This window comes from Bos taurus, chromosome 4 (genome assembly GCF_002263795.3).
Source record: "Bos taurus isolate L1 Dominette 01449 registration number 42190680 breed Hereford chromosome 4, ARS-UCD2.0, whole genome shotgun sequence".
Lineage (NCBI taxonomy): Eukaryota > Metazoa > Chordata > Mammalia > Artiodactyla > Bovidae > Bos > Bos taurus.
In genome coordinates, this window is record NC_037331.1 from 93,463,683 (window position 1) to 93,491,447 (window position 27,765).

Sequence of the window (27,765 nt, forward strand, 5' to 3'; positions counted from 1 at the left end):
AAAAAAACCATGTTTTCCAAAACAGAAATTTAGTGAGAAGAATATTTTACAGTTTTTGCAAATCTCTTTTCTGTCTGGCTGGATAGAAGACCTCTGGATACTCCTGTCTACTTTCACACTCAGTCTGCTGCAGTATGTTACAACTTCTGTTAAAGTAGAAGAAGATCTAGCCTCATACTAAATATGTAGTTGGAAAAGGGGAAAGTATTTTAAGAGCATTTTCAGATTATTGTAGATGATACTCTTTGATATTATACTAAAATTCAGCAATGTTAATTTCTTCAAGGTTAATTGCAATGCAGAATCTGAAAGCACATCTATCTATGCTTTGTTACATTAAAATATATTGGTTGTCATGCACTTTGGATCTTTTAACCCATGCATGGTTTTTATGCAGATCTTCCGAATGTTGGCATAAAAGTCACATTCATGAACCCTACCACTGATCTCATCAGAAAAGGCTTTTAAGTAATGGGAAATCATCCCTGTGGTGGATACAAGTTTTCCAAAGTTCTAATTATCACTTGAAATACCCAGTTTTATCATTGACAACAAATGCTCTCAGTTGCTTGAAGTGATGGGCTCACTTTGTTCATTTTTGGAAAAATGTCTGTCAGTTACCCAGGTCTGAATAGCCACATAGTTTGTTAGCCACTCTTTCAAGTAAAAATGGTATTCCTTGGCAAAAAAAGGCTAAAATTTTTTGAAATAACCATCATACTTCTGAATACAGAAGTACTCTATACTTTTTGATTATCAGTTCCATTCAGTTGCTCAGTCATGTCCGGCCCCATGGACTGCAGCACGCTTGGCTTCCCTGTCCATCACCAACTCCCCGAGCTTGCTCAAACTCATATCCATCAAGTTGGTGATGCTATCCAACCATCTCATCCTCTGTCATCCCATTCTCTTCCTGCCCTCAGTCTTTGCCAGCATCAGGGTCTTTTCCAGTGAGTCAGTTCTTCATATCAGGTGGCCAAAGTATTGGTGCTTCAGCTTCAGCATCTTCCAATGAATATTCAGGACTGATTTCCTTTAGGATGGACTGGTTGAATCTCCTTGCAGTCCAAGGGACTCTCAAAAGTCTTCTCCAACACCATAGTTCAAAAACATCAGTTCTTCAGTGCTCAGCTTTCTTTATAGTCCAACTTTCACATCCATACATGACTATTGAAAAAAGCATAGCTTTGACTAGATGGACCTTTGTTGGTAAAGTAATGTCTCTGCTTTTTAATATTCTGTCTAGGTTTGTCGTAGCTTCTTTTCCAAGGAGCAAGCATCTTAATTTCATGTATGAAAGTGAAAGTCGCTCAGTTGTGTCTGACTCTTTGTGACCCCATGGACTGTACAGTCCGTGGAATTCTCCAGGCCAGAATACTGGAGTGGGTAGCCTTTCCCTTCTCCAGGGGATCTTCCCAACCCAGAGATTGAACCGGAGTCTCCTGCATTGCAGGCGGATTCTTTACCAATTGAGCTATCAGGGAAGCCTTTTTAATTTCATGTATAATTTTGATTATACAGAATAGTAAAAAGACATGAATTCAAGGGTGAAGATTTAATAAAATAATTTTTACTCCTTCATGAAGACATTCTTAAATAGTGAAGTTGATTGTTTTATCAAGAGTACATGAGGGTGAAGAATATAATGACAACCAGTACCGTTCAGTGCCACTGCCTTAAATTGTGCTGAGATTGCGAGTAGTTTTACCCTACCATTGCTTTTGCATTCTAAGTGCAAATATAAGCACAGTGAGAAAAGACAAAGAATGTCTTAGCTATTATGAAAATAGTTTGACCCAGGGATCCCCAGGTTTCTAAGGTTCACTTTGAGAACTGCTGCTGTAAGCTATTTCAAGGTTGAACCAATCATCCCACACGTCCCCCTTCAGTTTCTGGTCCAGGATTTTACACAGAAAAGGTGCTCAAAAGATATTTGTTTAATGAATGTGATTTGATGACATTTAAACAGGACAAAACTTGATGAGTAAATTTATGTAGCTGCCTCCATCCATCCAAGCAGGCTTGATCAGGCAGCTTTCCCATAGACATTGGTGAGAACAGGGTGAACAAATGGAATGTGGATGATAATATACTTGGTAAATGCAAATGATGAAATACCTGAATATAAGGTGATGTTGAAATTAGAATTAACTGATTTCAGGAATGCACAGGAAAAGGATATACATGTACAAGTTCCTACAAAGCCAACTTTGAGCCTTGTTAGGTATCTATTAAAGTCTTCTACTTTTTGAGTCTTTAAATTTGTCATGGTCTAAGAAAGGATCCTCAAGATGGATCTGATCTGACAAGCAAACATCTCATTTAAATTTCAATAGGTCACAGCTTGTGCTTGATCTAGTAAAGTCTTCAAAAAGAGTTATTGAAGGTGAATGTTAAAAACAAATCACTTTTTATGAAGAATAGTGACTAAAAATCCGTGGTCTAAATAAACTGCGTACCCCGGTAGTCATTTTCCTCTCTAAGGAAATATGTCCAATGAATACCCTACTGTGTATTTTGGGGCAAGAAATTGGGTGATAAGACGGTGTGATATAGCCTTTTTTATACCCTCTTTTAAGTGTAGAAGCTTAAGTTCATCTAGCTAAGTTTTGATAATCTCAAAATTTGTTAAATAGTACTTCTCTTGTTTTGAAGTGATTAGTTTGTTACAGGTTTTCTAGTTTAGGGCTAGGATATAGGAATGGGCAGTAAATTGGGATTTGAAATGGGAAGGAACAGTGTTAGTTCTAAACCATCCCAGGTCTTTCTCTGCTCCCACCCCCAATCCCTACTTTTAAAAAACTTCTCACTCCTAGTTCAAATAAAGATTATAAGAGGTAAGGCATTTCTAACCATCAAAACCACACACTTTTTTGTTTCATGTTAAAAGTTCCTGAGTCTCCTTTAAACATATTGTAAGTTTTTGTCCTTTAGTCTTTGGAAAGTCATTACTTCTGTTTAGAGTGAATACCACCAAAAGTTGGATAAGGTAGGCACTAGCTAAACTTTGGTCACCATCATGCCTATTTAACAGTAAGAGAGGATTCAGCGAGGACAGGGGTGAGTTACTATTTAAGAGTCATTTATGTGTGCTTCTTGTCGTAGGTGCCATGTCCTGGTTAGAAACCATTTAAAATCACCAAACTGGAAACTACCAGTCACCTTTTAAGGCTGTCATAAAAATAAGATTAACTTTATTTTTATGACATCCTTAAAAGACCAAATTCTGTTTTAAAACTAACCAATGTAAAAAGTCTGTTTTCAGAGTTGTAAGTGGAAATGTAAAATAAAGTCAAATTAAAAATAATCCATGTATTACAAATTAAAGATAATTTATGTATTACATTTCCTGAACAGATTTAATTTTGAGCTCTGTGTGCAAGGCACCAATGGGAGTGGTTGCTATAGATCTTTTATGGAATACAGGTTTCAGATTGTTATTTGCTTGTAAATATACACATTAAAACCTACTTTTAGGACTCCTACTTTAAATTTTCCAGAGAATTTTCTCACTTATAAAAGATACATTTGTAACTGTTATTCCTGTAGTACCATATCCCAGTTAAGTAGTTTGCAATGAAGGTTAAGTACTACTTACTACTTTGATATGACTTCTGTAGCTACCACCTTTAAATTTTTTAAAATACTAAAGGCATAAATAAGGATATAGAACAATATAATGAATACCATATATCTTCTATCCAGCTTAAAAAATAAAATATCTCAGATGATATTGAAGCCTCCTGGCCATTCTTTCCCCATTCTTTCCCTTTCCATCTGTGACTATTATTCCGAATTTGATGTTTATCATTCCCCTTCATTAAAAAAAAAAAAACAACAACTTTACCTTTATGTGTTTTATCCATAGGAAAGATAATATTGTTTTGTATGTTTTTAAACTTACATGAGATTGATGCATGTAGTTATAGGTTACTCATTTTACATGCTGTATAATATTTGATTCAGTGACATATAAAAGTAGTATATAATCTTTGAAGAGAATTTTGAAAATAAAATATAAAGATGAAAATTTTGTAGCCCTGTTATCCAGAGATACCACAGTTCCCTTTGATTACCCTGCTTCCCACTTACATTTATGCATTTTCTGGGTACATTTTAATATGAATGGGATACAGTTTTATGGATTACATAAAACTGCAAAATAGCCACATAAGGGCTGTAATCCTTTTTTAGTTGAAAAAGAAAACGAGCTTTCCATATTAGATGTTCCACATAGACCAGGTATTCCACATATGCCTAGTAAATTTGCTATCTATATCAATTATTGATGGTGTATTTCTTAGTGTGGAAACACTGTATAAGTTGCATCTGGGAAGAGTTAGATAGTATTAACATCTTTTCAAAATTTAAAACTCTGAAATTTTTGTAGTAAACTTAGCAGATAAATGATACCTCTTTAAATATTAAGTACTTTTCTGGTTTTAACTTATTGATTAAAATGAAAATGAAATATGTAGGTATGCATCTAATATATGTTCAAGATCTATATGAGGAAAACTACAAAGCTGTAATGAAAGAAGAGCTAAAATAGATATTAATGGATAGGAAGGCTCAATAGTGTTAAGATGTCAGTTCTTCCCCTCTTAATCTGTAGATTCAGTGCAGTCCCAATTAAGATCCCAGCAAGTTATTTTATGGATATCAACAAACTGATTCTAAAGTTTATATGGAGAGGCAGAAGACCCAGAACAGCTAATCCATTGTTAAAGAAGAACCAAGTTAAGAGGACCAACACTGCCTGACTTCAAGACCCACTATGTTGCTGCTGCTGCTAAGTCGCTTCAGTCGCGTCCGACTCTGTGCGACCCCATAGACGGCAGCCCACCAGGCTCCCCTGTCCCTGGGATTCTCCAGGCAAGAACACTGGAGCGGGTTGTCATTTCCTTCTCCAGTGCATGAAAGTGAAAAGTGAAAGTGAAGTGGCTCAGTCGTGTCCGACTCCTAGCGACCCCATGGACTGCAGCCCACCAGGCTCCTCCGTCCATGGGAGTTTCCAGGCAGGAGTACTGGAGTGGGGTGCCATTGCCTTCTCCGAAGACCCACTATAAAGTGTAGTAAACAAGGCAATGCAGTATTGGTGAAACAACAGACAAATGGATTATGAAACAGAACAGAGGGCCCCAAAATAGATTCCTATAAATATAGTCAACTGATCTTTGACAAAGGAGCAAAGGCAATACAATGGAGCAAAAGTTGTCTCTTCAACAAATGGTGCTGGAACACCTGGATATCTACCAGCCAAAAAATGAATATAGACACAAACTTCATACTCTTTATGCAAATTAACTCAAAATGCATCATAGACCTAAGTGTGAAACACAAAACTATGAAACTCCTGGAAGATAACATCAGAGAAATTTAGATGACCTTGAGTATGGTGATGACTTTTTAGATACACCAAAGGCACGACCCATGAAAGAAAGAATTGATAACGGGTACCTCCATGCAGTTGGATATTATTTAGCACTAAAAAGGAATGAGTCAAAGCCAAGAAAGACATGAGTGTGTGCTAAGTCGCTTCAGTCATGTCCGACTCTTTGTGACCCTATGGACTGTAGCCCGCCAGGTTCCTCTTCTGTCCATGGGATTTTCTAGGCGAAAATACTGGAATGGGTTGCCATGCTCTCCTACAGAGGATCTTCCTACCTAGGGACCAGACCCTAGTCTCTTGCATTGCAGGCAGATTCTTTACCTGCTGAACCACCAGGGAAGCCCCACTGTTAGAGTTCTTAAAGAGGACCAGACCTCTAGTTAAAGATCTATATAACGATATAATTCTGTTTGTGTGTACATTTGTACATTCCCCAAACTGCAGCAGAATTGTGTATGGATAGGACTATATCAGATCTTATCTGGGTATGTATCCAGTTCACCTGAGACAGTCTTCCTAATACACATTTTGGACCTCATGATTGAAAATCTCCTGGTGCAGAATCTTGGAGTTGTTTTGGTTTGCTCCTTACTTTCTGCATGCTAGTTTGTTAGGATAGGTGCAAGCCACCTCTCCAGTGCCCCCCAGTGGTTGTCTTTGCTTTGCAGGAGGATGCCTGTTGATGGGAGAGCTCATTGCTTCCTAGCAACAACCAGCTCTGTCTTCACAGAGCTGTGAGAAGAATGGTCTGTTTGCAGGAATTCTGCCTTACCTACCTTAACTTCTTGCCAATTTGTTCTTACTGAGGTCACGTAATATTTATAATTCCTCTTAATAATTCTTTAATATTAAATGAGAGGTCATTTTCGGTAAAGCCCTTTCTTTTCTAGGTTTAGACCTCTCCATTTTTTCCAACTATTCCTTATAATAATTGACTTTTTCACAGTCCCAATGTACTTTAATTTTTAACATCTTTTAAAAGTAAAGTGCTCACAGTACAATGACAATGGGAAATGTCCAGTTCTGAAATTTGATCTTGAGGTGATAAAAATGCTCCCAAAATGACAATTTAAAAACATAATCCCCCCCCAAAAAATATGATTCCTGACTTTAGAGACAGTTGTGAATATTGAGTGGTAAGGGAAGGGAGGGTGATGTGCAGGTAGAATATTCTTTCACACCTACCTTAAAATTACTGTTCATTTTCTTCTAATCAAAGTATAAGAATAAAAATATGTTTTCCTAAAAAAAAAAGTGCCCAGCACTAAATACAAGTGTGATCAAGCTGATGCAGAAAGCACCTTTCAATATCCATAGTCTGCATATGATGCTTGTCATGATTCTTATTTCCATACTAAATTTAGTGTGAATCAGCACTCCCTTGAGTTTTTTTGTTTTGTTTTTTTCTGTGATGATGACACAAGTATTCATCATCCTGTGTTCTTCTGCAATGGGGTTTTTTAAGCCAAAGTTCAGAATATTATGTTTATGCTTGTTAATTTATCCTGTGAGATTTTACTCATTCGTTTAGGCTGTTTGAGTTTTTTGGAATTTGATTTTACCCTTCAAGTGCAGACTTTCCTATTTCTTGCATCTCTAGTTATCCACTTATTTGATTAACATATCTTTTCTGTTCTTTTCAGTTTCCAAAACAATTGTTGCCTTTTTTCCCCCACTTGTCTTTCTCAGTTTCACATGCCATCTTGTGTTTCTTTGATGAATATGTATAGCTAAACATGAACCTCAAACAATAGAAAGACATAAACATTTGCAGAGCCCCTAGGAAACTGTAGTGTGCCTGAATCATGTTGAACATTAAGAAGCTTTATAGCTATTTTTCTTTGACATTTATTAATTTCGATTATTCATTCTTTTGGTATTTTGAAGCCAATTCTTCTGTGTTTTCAGCTTTCTCTAAACTTTTCTGTGTGCGTTTGAAAAGCTTGCAAGTCCCAAGGACTGTGGCTATCGTGCCTAGTATATAACATGACCCTGGGGCCAATCCCTAAGGCAGAGGTCTTAACAGGAGGCTGATTTTTGGGTCTTAGTTTCCCAACTGCATGATGGGAGATTTGAATAATCAGGGAGCGTTCACTTGTCCTCTGTGGAGTCCTAAGGAGCCTCAGAGGGTACTGCAGGAGGTGAGGGGGATGAATACCTATGCTGTCAGCATTCCCCAGCTCCTTCTCAATAGGAAGTGTTCTACTTTTGTCTTACATTTTGAAGTTCTACATTGGATTCTGTTTAAAGAAAGTTCTCAGAGGACATTGGGCAGTTTTGATGGTCTATATATGAGTCTCTCTGATTCCATGAGCTTAGGGGTCACCTTCAGATTTTTCATTCACTGAAGGGGGAGAGGGGCTTATCATGCTGTTTGTCTTTTCTGTCCCAGATCTGGGATTAACTCCCCACTCACCATCCCCCCATTGTAAAAGTAACTACATAAAAGGAGAAAAAAATCTGTAAAAAGTCTTCATGGTTCCATTGTGCACAGCGGAAAAGCATTCTTGACAGCTTCAATGTACCTTTCTAGATTCTTTTGTTTTTCCATAATCACATCTGTAACTTTTGTTTTTCAAATGAGACCACATTCATTCTGCAGATTTTTTACCCTGGTTTTTTTGTTTTTGTTGTCCGTTTGTTTTGTTTGTTTATTTGTTTTTCCAGTTTACAGCAGTTTATTGTGGACATTTTTCTGTGTCAGTGCCTGTCAGTCTACTTCAATCCTTTAATACTTCTGTAATATTTCTCTGACCAGTGATCTGTAACTAAACTAAGTCAGAGGAATATTCCTTGTTGCACAACATGTGGAATCTGTTCTAAAGTATGAACCTACTTTTATTTACATCTTATTACTGGTATACTCATTTTTTTCAGCAGTTAACTCTTTATTAACTCTTTTTGCGGATTGTGATATTTATTTTTTTCCAGTTGCTTCTCTTTCCTCTGGTTAGATTATACATCATAACCTCAGAAGTATTATCCCAGTGAAGCTATAGATATAGATAACCCTTTTGTTTTAGGCAATAGCTCTAATTTAGTGTCCCCTTTAATAGTTACAAGACTGTTCTTAAGAACAGAATCTTGGCAGACAGAATTATACTTTTATTCCAGTATATTACTACTGATGAGAAAAGCAGTTAGTTGAATTGTTTTGACCCAAGTGAGCTTAGTTCTAAGCGCCTAGGAAGGTGGGTGACAAGCAGCTTTTGGTGGTTTGACAGGCAGCTGCAGGGTGTCTATTGTGGCCAGGACTAAGCGGTTGCTAATAAATGTATCTGGTAAATTACATGTGATGGTCCCTTCCCCCTTTCGTTTCTTAAAATTTTATCAAAGATCACGTTGAGAAATTGGTAGTGAGAAAAATATTTATTTTTTTATTCTTATAGAATGGTTATTACTTTTTTTGTACAGTGTTCTGTCATTTTTCAAATAACTTCTTCTAAACAGATGCAACATTTCTGTAGTCATGGAAAAATTTGGTGATTTTTTTTTGAGCAGGAAATATAGTGTAAATGTTTTTTAAGTAGCTTGTATTTCTTTAGAAACTTAGGATAGCATTTCTCCCTTGTCTTTTAACTTTAGGCATATCTTGTACAGGTTAAACAAATTCTAAAATGGAAATGTTATTCCCAGTTTGAAGTGAAGTCATTTTAATTTTATATTCAACCACTTTGCAAATTTTATTCTTGAAACATATGTGCTTTTTTACTTTTCTCTTTCTTTCCTCATCTAGGATTCTAAGATTTTAAAACTTTGATTATATGCTATTCTAGTTTTAATTTTGGAAGGAATTCAATATATAATTTGTTTTAATGGATTATGTAAATATGGAGATTTTTATTTTTGAATAGATACTATTTAGATTTAGATGTCTGACACTGAAGTGTTTATGGTAGGGACCATTATTTTGCTATTTAGAAAGGTTTCTTTATTGTTATTTATTTATACAAAATCTCTTGAGTATTCTTTATCTTTGTCTTAAAATGTATTTCATATGTTACTGTCCAATTTAGGAGGTTCTGATTTCTCATTCATTCAGTAAACAAATTTGAGTAATTATTGGGAGCCTTGAACAGTTTTAGGTGCTGGGGATAACACTGAATGAATAAAACAGAAAAATCTTTGCCCCCATGAGTTTACTTTCTAATGGGTTGAATAAAAAGATAAATATTTCAAGGGGAAAATTGTGTCAGCTTGAGATTGTCCCCATATCTTTCAGACAGTTAACCCTCAAACATACCAAGGCTGCAGGGGAAACCTGGGCTGGATATATAACGGACTTCTGACTGACTATAATCATTGATTGCAATTTGAATGTAAATACAGGCATCCAGTTGCAAGAGTCGGACACAATTTAGTGACTCAACCACTAGGGTCATATTTACTGTCTGTTCCCTTTCATACCACTTTCATTTTCACAACTGTGTTAATTCTTAGTGAGGATCTATTTATTGCTGCTTAAAAATGATACCTTCCCTAGTGCTTGACAGTTAAAAATATTTTCACATTTCATTTTTTAAAGTGGCTATAGCATAATAATTTTGGTTGAACCATATGAAATTGCTGATGTTTTGGATCTTGAAGCAGTTTCACATTGTTCTGTCTCATGCTGTGTTGTGTGTGTGCTTAGTCGTGTCTGACTTTGTGGCCCCACGGACTGTAGCCTGGCAGCCATGCTCCTCTGTCCGTGGAATTTTCCAGGCAGGAACACTGGAGTGGGTTGCCATTCCCTTCTCCAGGGGAATCTTCCTGACCCCAGATCAAACCAGCGTCTCCTGCCTCTCCTACATTGCAGATGGATTCTTCATTGCTGAGCCACTGGCAAAGCCCAATACTGTGTTATACCTACCTTTAAAAACAAGATATGAACATGTTTTATTAATCGTAAAGCACTATTATGCACACTGACAAACCTTGAATTTTGTTTCTATCATTTACTATTTGCTTTAGAACAATTACTTAGCCTCATTGTGCCTCACTTCATCATGACAGTGATCCTAGGGTCATGAGGATTATATAATACATTATAATGTCATTATATATGTAAAAAAAAAGTCCTTAGAAAAGTACCTAGCATATAGTTAAGGCCTCAGTAAGTGTTAGCTATTATTACCGTTACTACCCTATGAGGTAGGCATCATCCTTGTCAGTTTTGCAGATGATCAAACAGAAGCTCATAGAGATTTTAGGATTTGATTCCAAGGTTATGCAGCTAGAAATCAAACCAGGCATTACTGATTCCAAGTTCTGGCTTCTCTTTGCTTACACTACAGCTGTCAGGGAAAGAAAGAAAAAAAAGAAGAAGAAAGAAAGACTATTCATATAGTAATTTGTAGAGTATATCCTTGAATCTCTCCAACATTGTTACTTATCCTGTTTTGATAGACTGTTTTGACATCCATAAAGAAAACTATTTGACAGAAATCTGATAGATAAGTAATTGTGACCTAGTGTTATATTGTTACCTTAGAAAGGGTAATAGTGGCACTTTTATAGCCGATTTGTCCAGAAATGAATGAACCCAAATAATAAATGTTTACCTCAGTATTTTTAAGAATGCAAGTGCAGTTCTTAATTATATTCTTCCAAAAAGGAGCAAAAATAAATGTTAAAGAACATTTAAAAGCACCTAAAAGCAGTTTAAAAAATAGCACACTTAAGCCTCCAGTTCACAACATGCCACTCCACAGTTTCCTGTGGATATATAATGAACATCTCAGTTGTTCCTCTGACATTCATTCCCATCTCAGTAAATAGCTATTAAGTTCTTCCGGTTGCTCAAACCAAAAACCTTGGGATCATTTTTTTAGACTACCCTCTTTTACTCTACCCTGCATCCCAATTGTCAGGAAATCCTGACAGCTGTATCCTCAAAACATGCAGAATCTAACTACTTCTTATCACCTCTGATGCTGCTATCCTGGTCCAAGCCATGCTCATCTTGCAGAAACCTTATAATTGGTCTTCCTGGTTCCACCCTTTCCTCCCTTCAGTCTACTTTCAAATACCAGCCCAGAAAATCAGTTTACATCTTTACCCTTGCTCAAAACCTTTAAACATTTCCCATCTCATTCAGAGTAAAATCCAAAGATCTTATGTAGCCTTCAAGGTCCCACAAGCCTGACCCTGGCTAATCTCACTGCTGCTTCTCCCCTAGCTTAGGATACTTCAGGTTTATGGGCCATTTTGCTGTTTCTTGATCACATCAAACATGCTCCTATCTCAGCGTCTTTGCATTTGCTGTTCTTGCTGCCTTGTATACTTTCCCCCCACATGTTTCATGCTGTCTCCTTTACTTCCTACAGATCTGAGCTCAGATATGGTCAGAATGGCATTTCTTGGCCTGCAGCCTCTCTCGTCCCCACCTCTCCACTCCCTAAAATATTGTGTATATACTTGTTTAGTTTATCTCCTTCTGGTAGGATGTAAAATCCAAGAAGGCGAGGACTTTTAAAAAAATCATGGCTCTTTCCTCTGTGTCTTCATCAATGCTTGACACACAGTAGGTGATTTTTATGCATATGTTGATTGAATGACTTGAATTTCTTGACAAGTCATCTCAGTTCTTCTTCCACTGCATTTGATATTATTGACTTCTCTCATTTGCCCTCCATGATACTTGCTATCTCCTGATTCTGTTTTTTTCCTTCCAGCTTCTTATTTGTCTTCACCTGTTGTTTTTTTCCTTCCTCAATACGTTCCTTTGAATAGTCTCCTTTGCTTCTTTTATCACTTACTTTACATTAATTATTCCTGGTCAGTTTTGTTCATGCTCTGTGCTTTCATTACCATCTCATTTTTGATGAGTCTCAAATTACACCTGCATCAGAGGCATCTGTGCATCACAGCTCCAGATCTGGGTATCTCTTTGGACAGTGCCTGTAAATATTGTCATGCACTGTCCTCCTCTGCAAATCTGCTCTTTTACTCTTCTACCTTGGTTAATAAGCCACTCTTTAACCCAGGCCAGAACACTGGCGTCATCCTGGATTTAGCTTTTCTTCACTGTTCTCATCAAGTTGTTCACTAAATCCTTTACATTTTCACCCCCTAAATATTTCACACATGTTCTCCATCTCCATTTTCTTAATTCAGGGCCCCATTAACCCTCCCTCATTGACCATTAGTTACCTGACCGGTTTGACTGCCTGTAGCCTCAGTCCTCTCCAAGTGATTCTTCACATGCCTGGGAGGACTGTTTGCTCCTTACCACCTTTAGTAATGCTTCATTCTGTAGTCTAGAACCCTAAGGGTGACTGGGAGTTTCTGCAGTGGGCTTTCATGACTTGTGGTTATTCCTAGACTGAACTGATAAATACTCTCTCTCTCGAAAGTATTGCTTACATTTGTGTTTTCAAATAAACTACCTGATTCATGGGTTTCCCTGGTGGCTCAGCTGGTAAAGAAGCTGCCTGCAATGCAGTAGACCTGGGTTTGATCCCTGGGTTGGGAAGATCCTCTGGAGAAGGGAAAGGCTACCCACTCCAGTATTCTGGCCTGGAGAATTCCATGAACTGTATAGTCCATAGGATCTCAAAGAGTCAGACCCGACTGGGCAACTTTCACTTTCAAGTGATTTATAGTATACTCTTTTCATAATTTGTTCCCCCCACCCCACCCCCCGCTTCCCTCTCAGACCATCCCTCCCTTCCTTCCTTTGGTTGTTATAAATGGATCTTCCATAATATTGAGTACCACTGAGCTATAAGATGAACTACAAATTATTTTGCACAGTAGATAAGGCCCCCACCATCTGGCTTCCCCCCAGCTGAACCTCTGGTATACTGCAGCTTGGTCATGCTCCATATGTTACACTGTTTCCTCTGCTCTGAATACTTCCACCCCAGCCTCCTTCCTGCTCCCAGTGACACCTCTCAAATAGCTACTTCTGTAACATCTTTCCTGATCAGAATAAAATCCAAACTCCTTTCCAAGGCTTATAAAGGCCTTACTTGATTTTTTCCAATTTTATCTCCCTCTACTGTTTGCCTTTTCACCAAACTCTTCCTCTGACTGCCTCCTTACCCATTCAGGTCACAAATCAAATGTGCCTTATCAGAGACCACCCCCCTCCGCAGCCATTTTCTTATCATATTGCCTTATTTTATCCTCTGCATAGCAGAAATTCTTATTTTTTCCTTTATGTCTTTATTGTCATGGCTCCTTCCTCTGGAATGTAAGTTCTTTGAGATGAGACTCTGCCTTCTTGCTTATCACTGTGTCTCTTTCCTAGAATCTGGTTCCCAGTAAATTAAAAAAAATTTTTTTGTTAGAGTATAGTTGATTTACAATGTTGTGTTAGTTTCAGATGTACAGCAAAGTAAACCAGTTACATATATATACATGTACCCACTCTTTGTCTCTCCCATATAGGTTGAGAAATGGAGTATTCCTGTCATATCAGTAAACAAGGATGTCACAGTCATCAGCAATTTCGACCCTCCAAATGTGAATTTCTGAGCCCTAAGGGGCACCAGGAAGCAAAATAATACCTGTGATCTAGCAGCCATGAGGCTGCAGCCACTCCCTACAGTGAGCACTGAGGAAAAACACAGGATACTGGCCCAAATAGCTGAGATGCATATGAAAGGAATGATTTCAATGAGCCCAGACTCTTGCATCTTCCCATTCATAGAAAAGGGAAAAGTGCCAAATACCCGGTTTTCTTTAATTCACAAAAATACTTCAGACTACCTGCCCTTTGTTTCCGACTTCTATGTAATCTGACTCTCTGTGCCCCCACCTCCCCCCACTTCCTTGGAGCAGTTCTCTCAGGGTTATTTGAGATGCTGTCTCCTGGGCTTGAAGTCCTAAAAATTCCTGCTGAATAAAACAGAACTCTCAACTTTAAGATTGTGACTGTTTTTTAAGTCGACAGGCTCATTATTGAGTAGAGTTCCCTGTGCTGTACAGTAGATCCTTATTTATTATTTTATATATAGTATGGCAGCCCACTCCAGTACTCTTGCCTGGAAAATCCCATGGACAGAGGAGCCTGGTAGGCTGCAGTCCATGGGGTTGCTCAGAGTCAGACACGACTGAGCGACTTCACTTTCACTTTTCACTTTCATACATTGGAGAAGGAAATGGCAACCCACTCCAGTGTTCTTGCCTGGAGAATCCCAGGGACGGGGGAGTCTGGTGGGCTGCCGTCTATGGGGTCGAACAGAGTCGGACACGACTGAAGTGACTTAGCAGCAGCAGCAGCAGTGTGTATATGTCAATCCCAGTCTCCCAATTTATTCTCCCCCCTTACCCCTTGGTAATCATAAGTTTGTTGCCTACGTCTATAACCATTTCTGTTTTGTAGATAAGTTCATTTGTACCCCCTTTTTGTTGTTCAGTGGCTAAGTTGTGTCCAACTCTTTGCGACAGGATACTGGCACAGATAGCTGAGATGTATATGAAAGGAATGATTTCAGTGAGCCCAGACTGCATGACTGCAGCATGCCAGGCTTCCCTGCCCTCCACTGTCTCCTGGAGTTTGCTCAGATTCATGTCCATTGAGTCAGTTATGCCATCCAACCGTCTCATCCTCTGTCGCCCCTTCTCCTCCTGCCCTCAGTCTTCCCCAGCATCAGGGTCTATTTCAATGAATCGTCTCTTTGCATCAGGTGGCCACAGTATGGAGCTTCAGCTTCAGCATCAGTCCTTGCAATGATTTACTGCTTTGGTCTCCTTGCTGTCCAAGGGACTCTCAAGAGTCTTCTCCAGCATCTCCTTTTTAGTTTCCACATATCAGCAATATAGTATGATATTTGTCTTTCTCTGTCTAACTTGATTCTCTCAGTGTGAAATTCTCTAGGTCCATCCATGTTGCTGCATGTGTCATTATTTTGTTCTTTTTTATGGCTGAGTAATATTCCGTTGTATAGATGTACCACATCTTCTTTATCCATTCGTCTGTCGATGGGCATTTAGGTTGCTTCCATGTCCTGTATATTGTAAATAGTGCTGCAATGAACATTGGGGTGCATTTATCTTTTAAATTATGGTTTCCTCTAGATGTATGCCCAGGAGTGGGATTAATGGATCATATGGTAGCTCTGTTTTGAATTTTTTGAGGAACCTCTATGCTGGTCTCCATTCTACATTTCCACCAACAGTGTAGGAGAGTTCCCTTTTTCCCATACCCTCTCCAGCATTTATTGTTTGTAGATTTTTTTAAATGATTGCCATTCTGATCGGTGTGAAGTGATACCTCACTGTAGTTTTGATTTGCACTTCTCTGATGCTTAGGGATGTTGAGCACATTTTCATGTGTTAGCGATCTATATGTCTTCTTAAATATTTGTTGATTGATTGGATTATCTACCCTCTCCTCTTTATACATTGCATTGTTGAATTTGCAATCTCCAGTGCTGGAACGAGCGGGCATTGTGAATGGTCAAGGCAGTCCAGGAATGGACATCTTGAAGATCTTGTTGGTAAGAGCATCTTCTTCTCCCTCCACTTAGTCAGTTGTTGCCAGTTTGAAATGATAATAAAAATTAGCATTTAAAGGAGGTGGAGAGCACTCTTCCAAGTCCTTAATTACTTCATTTCATTTAATCCTGACATTAACACTATGAGGAAGGTATTAATACATGATTACCAGTTTATAAATAGGGTAACTGCTGTACATGGAGAGGTTAAGTGTAACCGCTCTAGCAAATGACAGAACTGACTCTCCAGCCCAAGCTGTAACACAGTACTGCTTACTGGCTTACCCAGATTGTCCTGATTTTTTAGGAAAAGTCAGGAATCTGGAACTTTTATTTTGTTTCTCTATTTTAAAATGTTGGCAATTCATTCACACTAAAAAAACAAACAAAAAACAGTGCAAACCAAATAAAACACGTATGAGGGGCTGCTTTGGTTTATGTGGTTTCTCTCTGAATAGAACTGGAACTGCTTATGATCCTACCCTTACGATCCTGGTACTCCAGTGCTGGATGGATGGTTGTAAGGACGATGGCAACAGTCATTTCCGATTCTGCTTCATTTTCTTGCTCCACAATAAAATAAAGCAAAATAATGCCTTACGTTTCTGTAGCATATTGCAGTTATAAGGTGTTATTGTTGACTTTTTAAATTTCAACTGATGCTGCCACCATCAAACTGTATGTATGTGTCCCTTAGTCTTCAGTTTCACAGTGGATCAGAGGAAGTAAAATGCAGGAAGTAAACCAGGAAATGATGAGTGTTAGGCTCACTGCTTAGCCTGCTTTTCAATATTAATCAGTATTGCTGTTGCCCCACTGATTTCATTATGTGCAACTCCATGTGTGAGAAAGCATGCTTTAAGTGTTATTTAATTTAAATTAAGGAGACAATACAGTATCCATAAATTATGCACAATTTATGGAAAATTCATTCAGTACTGGGGTTTTGGTTTTTAGATTTTGACCCTTCTGTATATACTTAATTTCTAGTGACTAATCTGGTTCCCATTTTTACATGTTTTTTTTTTAATTTCTAAATTTACATAAATAATAATCTATGCAAATAATAATTTATATAAATAGTAGGGACTTTCATACCATTTAAAATTCAATTTAAAATATTTTTTATAAAATGGTATAATGATAACAAGCATTAAAATGTGAGCTCAGTTCTTCATTTTTCCCCCCAAAAAGTCAGTCCCTTGTCCTCTTTTTTAAAACAAAACAGCAACAATTTTGTTCTCTTCCCACTTTTTGGAAGTGGGAGTGGGTAGTTAGCTAAATAAGTCATTTAATACAAATGAAGAAAAACATGAAACCAATTGACCACCCTGGTGTTCACGGAAGACAGTGGCTTTGAAAGACATTGCTTTGGCAGCTTATGAGTTAACATTCATTCCTGTAGCAGGGAAGAATGCTGTCAGGTCTTTCAGTTTGTAGAAACTATTCTTTCACTATGGTGGAGAACCTGTCTGCCAGGGCAGGAGACATAGAGATGTGGGTTCGATCCCTGGGTCGAGAAGATCCCAGATCGGGAAGTGGGGCACAGCAGCCCACTCCAGTATTCTTGCCTAGAGAATTTTGTGGACAGAGGAGTCTGGCTTGCTACATTCCATACGGTTGCAAAGTTTGAGACGTGACTGAAGCAGCTGAGCACACACACACTAAGGCAGTGATGGTGGGTGTTGAAGGGTGAGGGGACTGGAAGGCATGTTAGAGGGACTGGGATGAGTGACTGCAGATGCAGTTTGAAAATCAATTCGATGTGCATATTTTATAATGCAAATTCACTGGTCTCTCGGTTCAGTTCAGTTCAGTTGCTCAGTCCTGTCCAACTTTTGTGACCCCATTGACTGCAACATGCCAGGCCTCCCTGTCCATGACCAACTTCCAGAGTTTATTCAAACTTGTGTCCATTGAGTCGGTGATGCCATCCAACCATCTCATCCTCTGTCGTCCCCTTCTCCTGCCTTCAATCTTTCCCAGCATCAGGGTCTTTTCTAGTGAGTCAGTTCTCATCAGGTGGCCAAAGTATTGGAGTTTCAGCTTCAGCATCAGTCCATCCAGTGAATATTCAGGACTGCTTTCCTTTAGGATGAACTGGTTGGGTCTCCTTGCAGTTCAAGGGACTCTCAAGAGTCTTCTCCAACACCACGGTTCAAAAGCATCAATTCTTTGGCACTCAGCTTTCTTTATAGCCAAAATCATAGTTTTGACTAGATGGACCTTTGTTGGTAAAGTAATGTCTCTGCTTTTTTTTTTTTATCAGTGTCTCTTTTGCTGTCTCGTATACAGGGTTATTGTTACCATCTTTCTAAATTCCATATATATGTGTTAGTATACTGTATACCACCCTGAACGCGCCCGATCTCGTCTGTCTCTGCTTTTTAATATGCTGTCTAGGTTGATCATAGCTTTTCTTCCAGGGGCAAGTGTCTTTTAATTTCATGGCTGCAGTCACCCACTGCAGTGATTTTGAAGCCCCCCAAAATAGAGTCTGTCACTGTTTCCATTGTTTCCCCATCTGTTTGCCATGAAGTGATGGGACCAGATGCCATGATTTTAGTTTTCTGAATGTTGAGTTTTAAGCCAACTTTTTCCCTCTCCTCTTTGACTTTTCATCAAGGCTCTTTAGTTCTTCTTCACTTTCTGCCATAAGGGTGGTGTCATCTGCGTATCTGAGGTTATTGATATTTCTCCCAGAAATCTTGATTCCAGCTTATGCTTCATCCAGTCCAGCGTTTCTCATGATGTACTCTGCATATAAGTTAGATAAGCAGGGTGACAATATACAGCCTTGACACACTCCTTTCCGAATTTGGAAACAGTCTGTTGTTCTATGTCTGGTTCTAACTGTTGCTTCGTGACCTACATACAGATTTCTTAGGAGCCAGGTCAGGTGGTCTGGTATTCCCATCTCTTTCAGAATTTTCCACAGTTTATTGTGATCCACACAGTCAAAGGCTTTGGCATAGTCAATAAAGCAGAAGTAGATGTTTTTCTGGAACTCTCTTGCTTTTTCCGTGATCCAACGGATGTTGGCAATTTGATCTCTGATTCCTTAGCCTTTTCTAAATCCAGCTTGAACATCTGGAAGTTCATGGTTTGCGTACTGTTGAAGCCTGGCTTGGAGAATTTTGAGCATTACTTTGCTAGCATGTGAGATGAGTGCAATTGTGCAGTAGGTTGAGCATTCTTTGGCATTGCCTTTCTTTGGGCTTTGAATGAAAACTGACCTTTTCCAGTCCTGTGGCCACTGCTGAGTTTTCCAAATTTGCTGGCATCTTGAGTGCAGCACTTTCACAGCATCATCTTTTAGGATTTGAAAGAGCTCAACTGGAATTCCATCACCTCCACTAGCTTTGTTCATAGTGATGCTTGATGCTTGCTAAGGCCCACTTGACTTCGCATTCCAGGATGTCTGGCTCTAGGTGAGTGATCACACCATCGTGATTATCTGGGTCATGAAGATCTTTTTTGTACAGTTCTTCTGTGTATTCTTGCCACCTCTTGTTACTATCTTCTGCTTCTGTTAGGTCCATACCATTTCTGTCCTTTATGGAGCCCATCTTTGCATGAAATGTTCCCTTGGTATCTCTGATTTTCTTGAAGAGATCTCTAGTCTTGTTTTCCTCTATTTTTTTGCATTGATCACTGAGGAAGGCTTTCTTTCTTATCTCTCCTTGCTATTCTTTGGAACTCTGCATTCAAATGGATATATCTTTCCTTTTCTTCTTTGCCTTTCACTTCTCGTCTTTTCACAGCTATTTATAAGGGCTCCTCAGGCAACCATTTTGCCTTTTTGCATTTCTTTTTCTTGGGGATGGTCTTGATCTCTGACTCCTGTACAATGTCACGAACCTCCATCCATAGTTCTTCAGGCACTCTATCAGATCTAAACCCTTGAATCTGTTTCTCATTTCCACTGTATAATTGTAAGGGATTTGATTTAGGTCATACCTAAATGGTCTAGTGGTTTTCCCTACTTTCTTCAATTTCAATCTGAACTTGGCAATAAGGAGGTCATGATCTGAGCCAGTCAGCTCCCAGTCTTGTTCTTGCTGACTGTATAGAGCTTCTCCATCTTTGGCTACAAAGAATATAAATCTGTTACCAGAATTGACCATCTGCTAATGTCCATGTGTGGAGTCTTCTCTTGTGTTGTTAGAAGAGGGTGTTTGCTATGGTCAGTGCGTTCTCTTGGCAAAACTCTATTAGCCTTTGCCCTGCTTCCTTCTGTACTCCAAGGCCAAATTTGCCTGTTACTCCAGGTATTTCTTGACTTTCTACTTTTGCATTCCAGTCCCCTATAATGCAAAGGACATCTTTTTTGGGTGTTAGTTCTAGAAAGTCTTATAGGTCTTCATAGAACCGTTCAACTTCAGCTTCTTCAGCATTACTGGTTGGGGCACAGACTTGGATTACTGTGATATTGAATGGTTTGCCTTGGAAATGAACGCAGAGCATTCTGTCGTTTTTGAGATTGCATCCAAGTACTGCATTTCAGACTCTTTTGTTGACCATGATGGCTACTCCATTTCTTCTAAGGGATTCTTGCCCACAGTTGTAGATATAATGGTCATCTGAATTAAATTCACCCATTCCAGTCATTTTAGTTCACTGATTCCTAAAAGGTCTATGTTCACTCTTGCAATCTCCTATTTGACCACTTCCGATTTGCCTTGATTCATAGACCTAACATTCCAGGTTCCTATGCAATACTACTCTTTATAGGATTGGACTTTACTTCCATCACCAGTCACATCCACAACTGGGTGTTGTTTTTGCTTTCACTCCATCTCTTCATTCTTTCTGGAGTTATTTCTCCACTGATCTCCAGTAGCATATTGGGCACTTACCAACCTGAGGAGTTCATCTTTCAGTGTCTTATCCTTTTGCCTTTTCATACTGTTCATGGGGTTCTCCAGGCAAGAATACTGAAGTGATTTGCCATTCCCTTCTCCAGTGGACCACGTTTTGTCAGAACTCTCCACCATGACCTGTCTGTCTTGAGTGGCCCTACACGGCGTGGCTCATAGTTTCATTGAGTTAGACAAGGCTGTGGTCCATATGATCAGATTGGTTAGTTTTCTGACCAATCGGTAAGATCCAAATCTTGGGTTGAAGATATACACAGGATAGTGTGGGATAGAGTTAACATGCCCAAGCATGTTATGGTCAGATACTGTGCTCTGGGACAAAGTAGGGAGCTTTGATGGAGCACTTGATTAGAAGGCCGGAGATGTGGGTTCAAGTTTTGATTTTGCTGCAAAGTGGAGCTGTGACTTCGGGTCTTAGCCTTTCTGCATCTCAGTCTGTAAAATGAGAAAATCAGACTAGTTGGCCTCCAAGGTCTTAGGCATCTGGTTAAAGATAACTCTTTGTGAGCATCTAGGTCTGACTGATTATCAAGATAAAGAAGACATATATAGTTAGGGGATCCAAAGTGAATAATTACAGGTTTTCAGCCAATTATATAGGGTATTCTTTGTACTTCCTAACAAATTAAATAGCAGAGGAAAATTTATGATTGAAAAAAACACATGAGTCTCCTGCCTTTTCTCTCCTTCCCACCCCATAGCCCTATGGTCCAGAGACAACTTTTAAAAATGATTTCACTGTTTGTTTTTAGCTTCTCTTAGAATTACTTCCATGAGGCTTAATAATATGTGTAAACTTCTGTTTCTTGAATTACCAACCTTAGACCATATCTGTGGACTTTTTTAGTATGAAAATAAGAATTTAAGTCACTTTTTCTATTTCCTCCTTTCTCCAGCCCCCATTTTTTGATAGTTATATTTTTGAAAGTATTTTATTAATTATAGTTTCAAATTGATAGACTTATTTTTTGATCCATCAACTTTCAGTCCACCAACTTGCCATTTTGTAGAATGGCATTATAAGTGCCCCATGCACTAACCCTCTTTCTAGTATTCCAGGTTCTGGGAGCCATACTTGACTGTTACATCATTATGGTTAATATTTTTAGTTTGTCCTCCATCCCCCAAGTATTATGTGCTTATCTTTATGTTTAGATTACTGTTTTTACCACATTACATTTCTTTGCCTTCTTTAATGGCCATGTCCAGAATCATAACTGTATGAATACTCAAAAGTTTTATGTCTCTTAAGAGCTAAGGAAGTAATTGGGTATGTACTTAAAGACTTAACTTAGTAAACCATTCATTTACACATTTATTCAACAGATATTTATTGAATATCAGACTTGTCATCACAATTGAATTTAAAATAGTGAAAAATTGGAAACAGCCTAAACGACTTCAGGGAGTTAGTAAAATCTCTGCTATGCATTTTTATAGGGAATGCCCTTTAAACATTAAAAAAAATGATGTTAAATGTTAATAACATAAAAAATTCTGTTCTATAGTAAGTTTTAAAATATTTCTAAGACAATATATACACTATAGCCTCACTTTTGTCTTAAAAAAAAAAGAAAACACAAAGCAACCGTGTAAGAAACTCAGGGGAAAATGCTAGAAGCATGAATTGTTGTTTATTCGTTTGGTGATATCTGACAATTGGGACCCATGGACTGTAGCCCGGCTGGCTTCTCTGTCTGTGGAATTTCTCAGACAAGAATACTGGCGTGGGTAGCCGTTTCCTTCTCTAGGGGATCTTCCTGATCCAGGGACTGAACCTGCATATCCTGCCCTGGCGAGTGGATTCTTAACCCCTAACCCACCAGGGAAGCCCAGAGGCAGGCATGCCGAATTGTTAATTTGGTAATGTGGCACCTCAGGTGGTGCTGATTTCTGTTTCTTCCTTTTTTTTCTGACTTGTGTTTTTTCAGTTACCCAAAAAGAACATGTGTTTTTAAGCTAAAGATTAAAAAATTAGAGTTGCCAGTTTTTCTTAAGGTTCAGTAAATATTTGTGAAGTGGATGAGAGAATAGTTGATTCCAGAGGTTTCTGGATCCCCACTGACACTTATACATTCACAGTTTTATCCAGAAGCAAGTCCTAGTTATCTCAAAAGAAAAATCATGCATTGAAAAATCTAAGAAATGGCTTTAACTGAACGTTGGTTGTGTAATGGCAAATCCAGCAGACTCGAGGCCCACTACAGAAGCGGCCAGGCAACAGTGCTATATTTCACAGTAAGCAGGATCTGAATAAAAGTGTCCTTTGTGCTTGTGAGACTGAGGGGTGGGACTTGGAGCCATTCATGTTATTTCTCCTTAATGGAAATTGAGGCAGCCTCTAATCCTGCTGTCACATGACAGCTACTTATTTGATTTTTTGGCAATTTGGGGAGCAGCTGTGGACACATGATTTTTCTGCAAAAAGGAGCCAGCTGCATTCTTACCGTTTGAAAATGCCTGAGTATACTAAGCTTCCTATCCACCATGTTTCTGATCCAGCGATAGCTTCAGCAACTCACTTCCTTTTAACTGATATTTGTAGCTGTTGATAAGCATCTGAATATTTGAGAATGCATTTTCTAATCCTTTTTATCATTGTCATCAACATTCATTAGGTACCTTCTCACTCAGGGCACTGTGACAGACACAGGGTTGTAAGCTGTAATGTGGAGACGACTTTCCTCTTTGACAGGTGGGTCAGCATTATCCTTAGAATCATTTTGTTTTTAGCAGGTTAAATTACAATGTAAAGAAAGAATCTGGTGTGAAGGCAGCTGAAAGCTCCGTACCTTTGGTCCCCAGACTCCTGAGTCTGCCGTCTGGGTATTCACTCCTGTCCTCTTCTTTGCCACGTCCTTCACAAGCCGTTGCCTCAGCCTGTAGCCAGCCCCCTTCCTTCATTCTGGCACCCGACAGACTCCTGGCTGAAGACTGTCCCCCCTTCACGATACCTACTCAGTGCCCTTGTGGTCCTCTCTTCTCAGTGCTCCCGTAGCCTTTGGTGATGATTATCACTAGAATATGATTTTTTCTTTTTTAAGGAAAAAGTTTTTATTTATTAAAAAAAATATCTTTTGAGGAGCAGCCTGTGGGATCTTAGTTCCCTGACCAGGGTTCGAATCTGTGTTCCCTGCATTGGAAGCACAGAGTCTTAACCACCAGACCTCTAGGAAAGTCCTAGAAAAAGGCTTTTTTAAAGGCAAAAAGCCTTCTAAGTTAATTTTATCAATTTGTACTTATTTTTAAGCTCTTTTAACCAAGGGTCCAAGAAATACAGTCAAGGGATTGGGTAGGCAAAATTTCTATAATGAGTAAAAGAAAGCTTTGCTTTTGATTTTGAACACCTTTAGGGTGAGGGAGTTACACAGACAGTCGCTTTTCCTATCTTTGCAGCGTTGAATTACCACAAGGGATGGATTTGCTTGAAATATGTATGAACCTATTTTATTAGAAATTTCTCTAACAATGATTAGAAGCAAGTCATTTCAAAACTTAAAAATAGAATGTAGAAGAACTGTACTGTTCATCATGGCAGTCACAGCCACTTGTAGCTAATTATATTAAAATTATTTAAAACTAATTGTCACGTTTCATGTGGTCAGTAGGCGCATCTGGTTAGTTAACCACATGCGGTTAGTGACTGTTATTATTTTGGACAGTGTAAATTGAGAACATTTCCATCATTGCAGAAATTCCTATTGGACAATTCATCAACTCTTCTGTAGGTTCTAAAGCAGTACTGTCCAGAACCTATAGAAGAATTGATGTATTTTGAAGCACTTGGTGGAGTAGATTCACCTATTTAATACAGAAGGATGTTTATTCCAGTTGAAGAATTTTAATTTCAAGCACAGCTTGAAATTCCCTGTGCTTTCCTTACATTTTTCCTTGGTTGTGGCACCCTCTAGTGTTTCAGCTTTGTTTAGATCATAAACTCCCAATTTGTGATTTATAAGCACCTTTTCTCCCAATGTAAAAATAAATCCTGTAACTTTCCCTTTGACATTTCTATGCTTTATCTGTCTTTATGTGGAATAGTAATACTAGTAATAAAAGGTTACACTTAACTAGCATTTATTATATACCACGTTCCATTTTAAGCCCTTTTATAAAAGTTGGTCCAAAACCTCATTTTGTCCTTACAGTAATTCTATGAAGTAGTTTCTATTAATCTCCCCAACTGAAAGACTGTAAAACTAAGGTGTAGAAGTCAAGTGGAACTTGTCTAAGGTGGTAGAGAGTGGCAGAGCAAGGACTTGAACTCAGTACTCTGGCTCCAGAGTTTGTAATCTCAACCACTCTGCTGTGGAAGTGAGGATGAGCTTTCAAGGAGGAATGGGGTGGAATGGAGAGGACAACACCTTGCATACTCTTGGCATGCTCTTGTACTAAATTCCTTGGGGCTAGTTGTATAATAAGAAAACGAAACTCTCAATCTCTGCAAGCCACACTGGAAATTATAGTTAGTCCGTCCTATTATTTTCAGCAGATATACATAGATCTAGCTGTACAGTCAGTCTGCCCAAGAAGTTAGAGTGGTAGATAATGGTCACAGCTGCCACCACTACCACATTTTCATCTGTTTGTCCAGACACTGGACCCAGTGTATTTATTGAATAATGTAACAGATCTTTTTGTGATTGTCACTATTATTTCCATATATGCCATAAAAAGGCATTTATTATTGTGATGTTGATTTTGAGGTTTACTGGAATGTTAGACTTATTAAGTACTTTATTAAAAGAGCAGGTAAGATAGACTCATAAACAGATAAAAGTTTGTGTGTTTGTATAACTCTTCTCTTCCTGTCTGTACCCCCTTCTCATGTCTGTGTCCCATTTTTCTCTTCCTGTCTGTACCCCCTTCTCACTTCTATGTCCCATTTTTCTCTTCCTGAGGCATTTTATACTCTTAACTTCAGTTCAGTCACTCAGTCACGTCTGACTCTTTGCGACCCCATGAATCACAGCACGCCAGGCCTCCTTGTCCATCACCAACTCCCGGAGTTCACTCAGACTCACGTCCATCGAGTTGGTGATGCCATCCAGCCATCTCATCCTCTGTTGTCCCCTTCTCCTCCTGCTCCCAATCCCTCCCAGCATCAGAGTCTTTTCCAATGAGTCAACTCTTCACATGAGGTGGCCAAAGTACTGGAGTTTCAGCTTTAGCATCATTCCTTCCAAAGAACACCCAGGGCTGATCTCCTTTAGAATGGACTTGTTGGATCTCCTTGCAGCCCAAGGGACTCTCAAGAGTCTTCTCCAACACCACAGTTCAAAAGCATCAATTCTTCGGTGCTCAGCCTTCTTCACAGTCCAACTCTCACATCCATACATGACCACTAGAAAAACCATAGCCTTAACTAGATGACTGATACAAAGGGAAGAAAATATGTACCTTTGTGGAAATTACTCACAAGTGTCAATAAGAAGCAAAATTTTATATTGATTTAAGTCAATACAATAAAATGTATTGGCATTTTTATACTATCAATGAAGTGATTGAGGGACATTTTTATAAGGACACCACTATGGTTTGTTTCCATATGCCGATGAAAGTTGAATACAAAATCATAGCCTCTTTTTAATGATTAATCAAACTCAAGATTTTGTATTCAACTTCCATCGGCATATGGAAACAAACCATAGTAGTGTCCTTATAAAAATGTCCCTCAATCACTTCATTGATAGTATAAAAATGTCAATACATTTTATTGTATTGACTTAAATCAAAATAAAATTTTGCTACTTATTCACACTTTTCAGTAATTTCCACAAAGGTACATATTTTCTTCCCTTTGTATCAGTCAGGACCTGTAAACCATGTGAGGTATTTCAGTGAATTTAATTCTGGAATTGGTTACACAGGTGTTGGAAGACCAGAAGAGTAAAAGCAGACACTGAGTTAATCCAGGTAACACAGGAAGCAGCTACTCCCGCTCCCCTTGGGCTGAGGGAACAGAATAGAGGAACCTAAGAGTTCAGAGGGGCCCCCACACAGCTGGTAATCTCACTTCCGAGTGGGATGTCATGCAGCTGGTGCTCAGCCAACGGAGAGAGGGGCACAGCTGGAGTTGGGAGATGAGGCTATCCTTGGTCATTGGAGCAACTCTATTAGAAATGAAAACTACAAGGCAATCCCTTCTCTCCACTTCTTCCCATCTTACCCTGTTGTCTCTCCTTGGTAACACCTAATATGAAGCTGGTGAATAAAGTTTGCCGACCCAGTCCAGAATTGGCTAGAGAGCATTTCAGTACAGGTATAGAATAGAGGGCTTGGAAGTTGAGAGAAGAGATGAATGGCTAGCACAGTATTATAGGAGAACTAATGGAAACTGTAATTGCCTGGCTGTAGCTTTACTAATTATAATGTGCAACCAGTTACCCACAAGCATTTATTAGGGAACAAATTATGATGGCTGCTATTCATAGAGACTTTAGTACCCAGGCCCTGCCTGCCATGAACTTATAATATTGGTTTCACAAAACCATCCACTCACCCTGAAGTCATTATGAAGTTGTGTGTTAAAGCTTGTTTTTTTCACATATGTATAAAAGTAGTATGTGGACTCTTTGGTTGTTACTAATGAATATTTACAAATTTTATCCACATTGGAATGAAAAATATTATGTGATTCCAGTCATAAATTAGGCAGTTAGCCTTACTCAAGGTAAGACAATTTCTAAACTTGAACTGTGCTGTTCTCTTGATCTGAGCATGAGAAAGGGTCTTGATTTTTCTAGTGATGGTTTGCTCTAGCATGTTTAATTTTTAAAGTTTCAAAATGATCAGTTTGGAAGGCTATATTGTGGTTATTTGGTTTTAAGGTTCATTTTTCAAAGTAATACATTCCTATAAGAAAAGTTCAAATAGAAGGATTTATAATAAAAAATCAGTGGCCTTTTGCCACACTCTTCACCTGCACCTAGTCCCACTGTTCAGAGACAAGTTACTTTAACTGTTTCTGTTTATAGTTTTAACTATTTTGTTAATAGTATTATCAAACAGTATTACCTCCATAACTTTAGAAAACATACCTGTACTACTTTTTCTTGATTTATCA

General features: G+C 38.6%; 1 protein-coding gene across 7 annotated transcripts in view; it reads left to right on the forward strand.

Moving 5' to 3' along the window:
- The window catches only part of NRF1 (nuclear respiratory factor 1), a 130,744-nt gene that overhangs the window by 13,032 nt on the left and 89,947 nt on the right, over positions 1-27,765 (forward strand). For 3 of the 7 annotated variants that reach the window (XM_010804462.4, XM_010804464.4, XM_010804465.4), the window contains exon 2: positions 15,755-15,822. The exons of 1 other annotated variant lie outside the window; for it this stretch is intronic. In XM_010804462.4, the coding sequence (XP_010802764.1) occupies positions 15,799-15,822 (24 nt within the window). In that variant the 5' untranslated portion in view covers positions 15,755-15,798. 7 annotated transcript variants of the gene reach the window in all.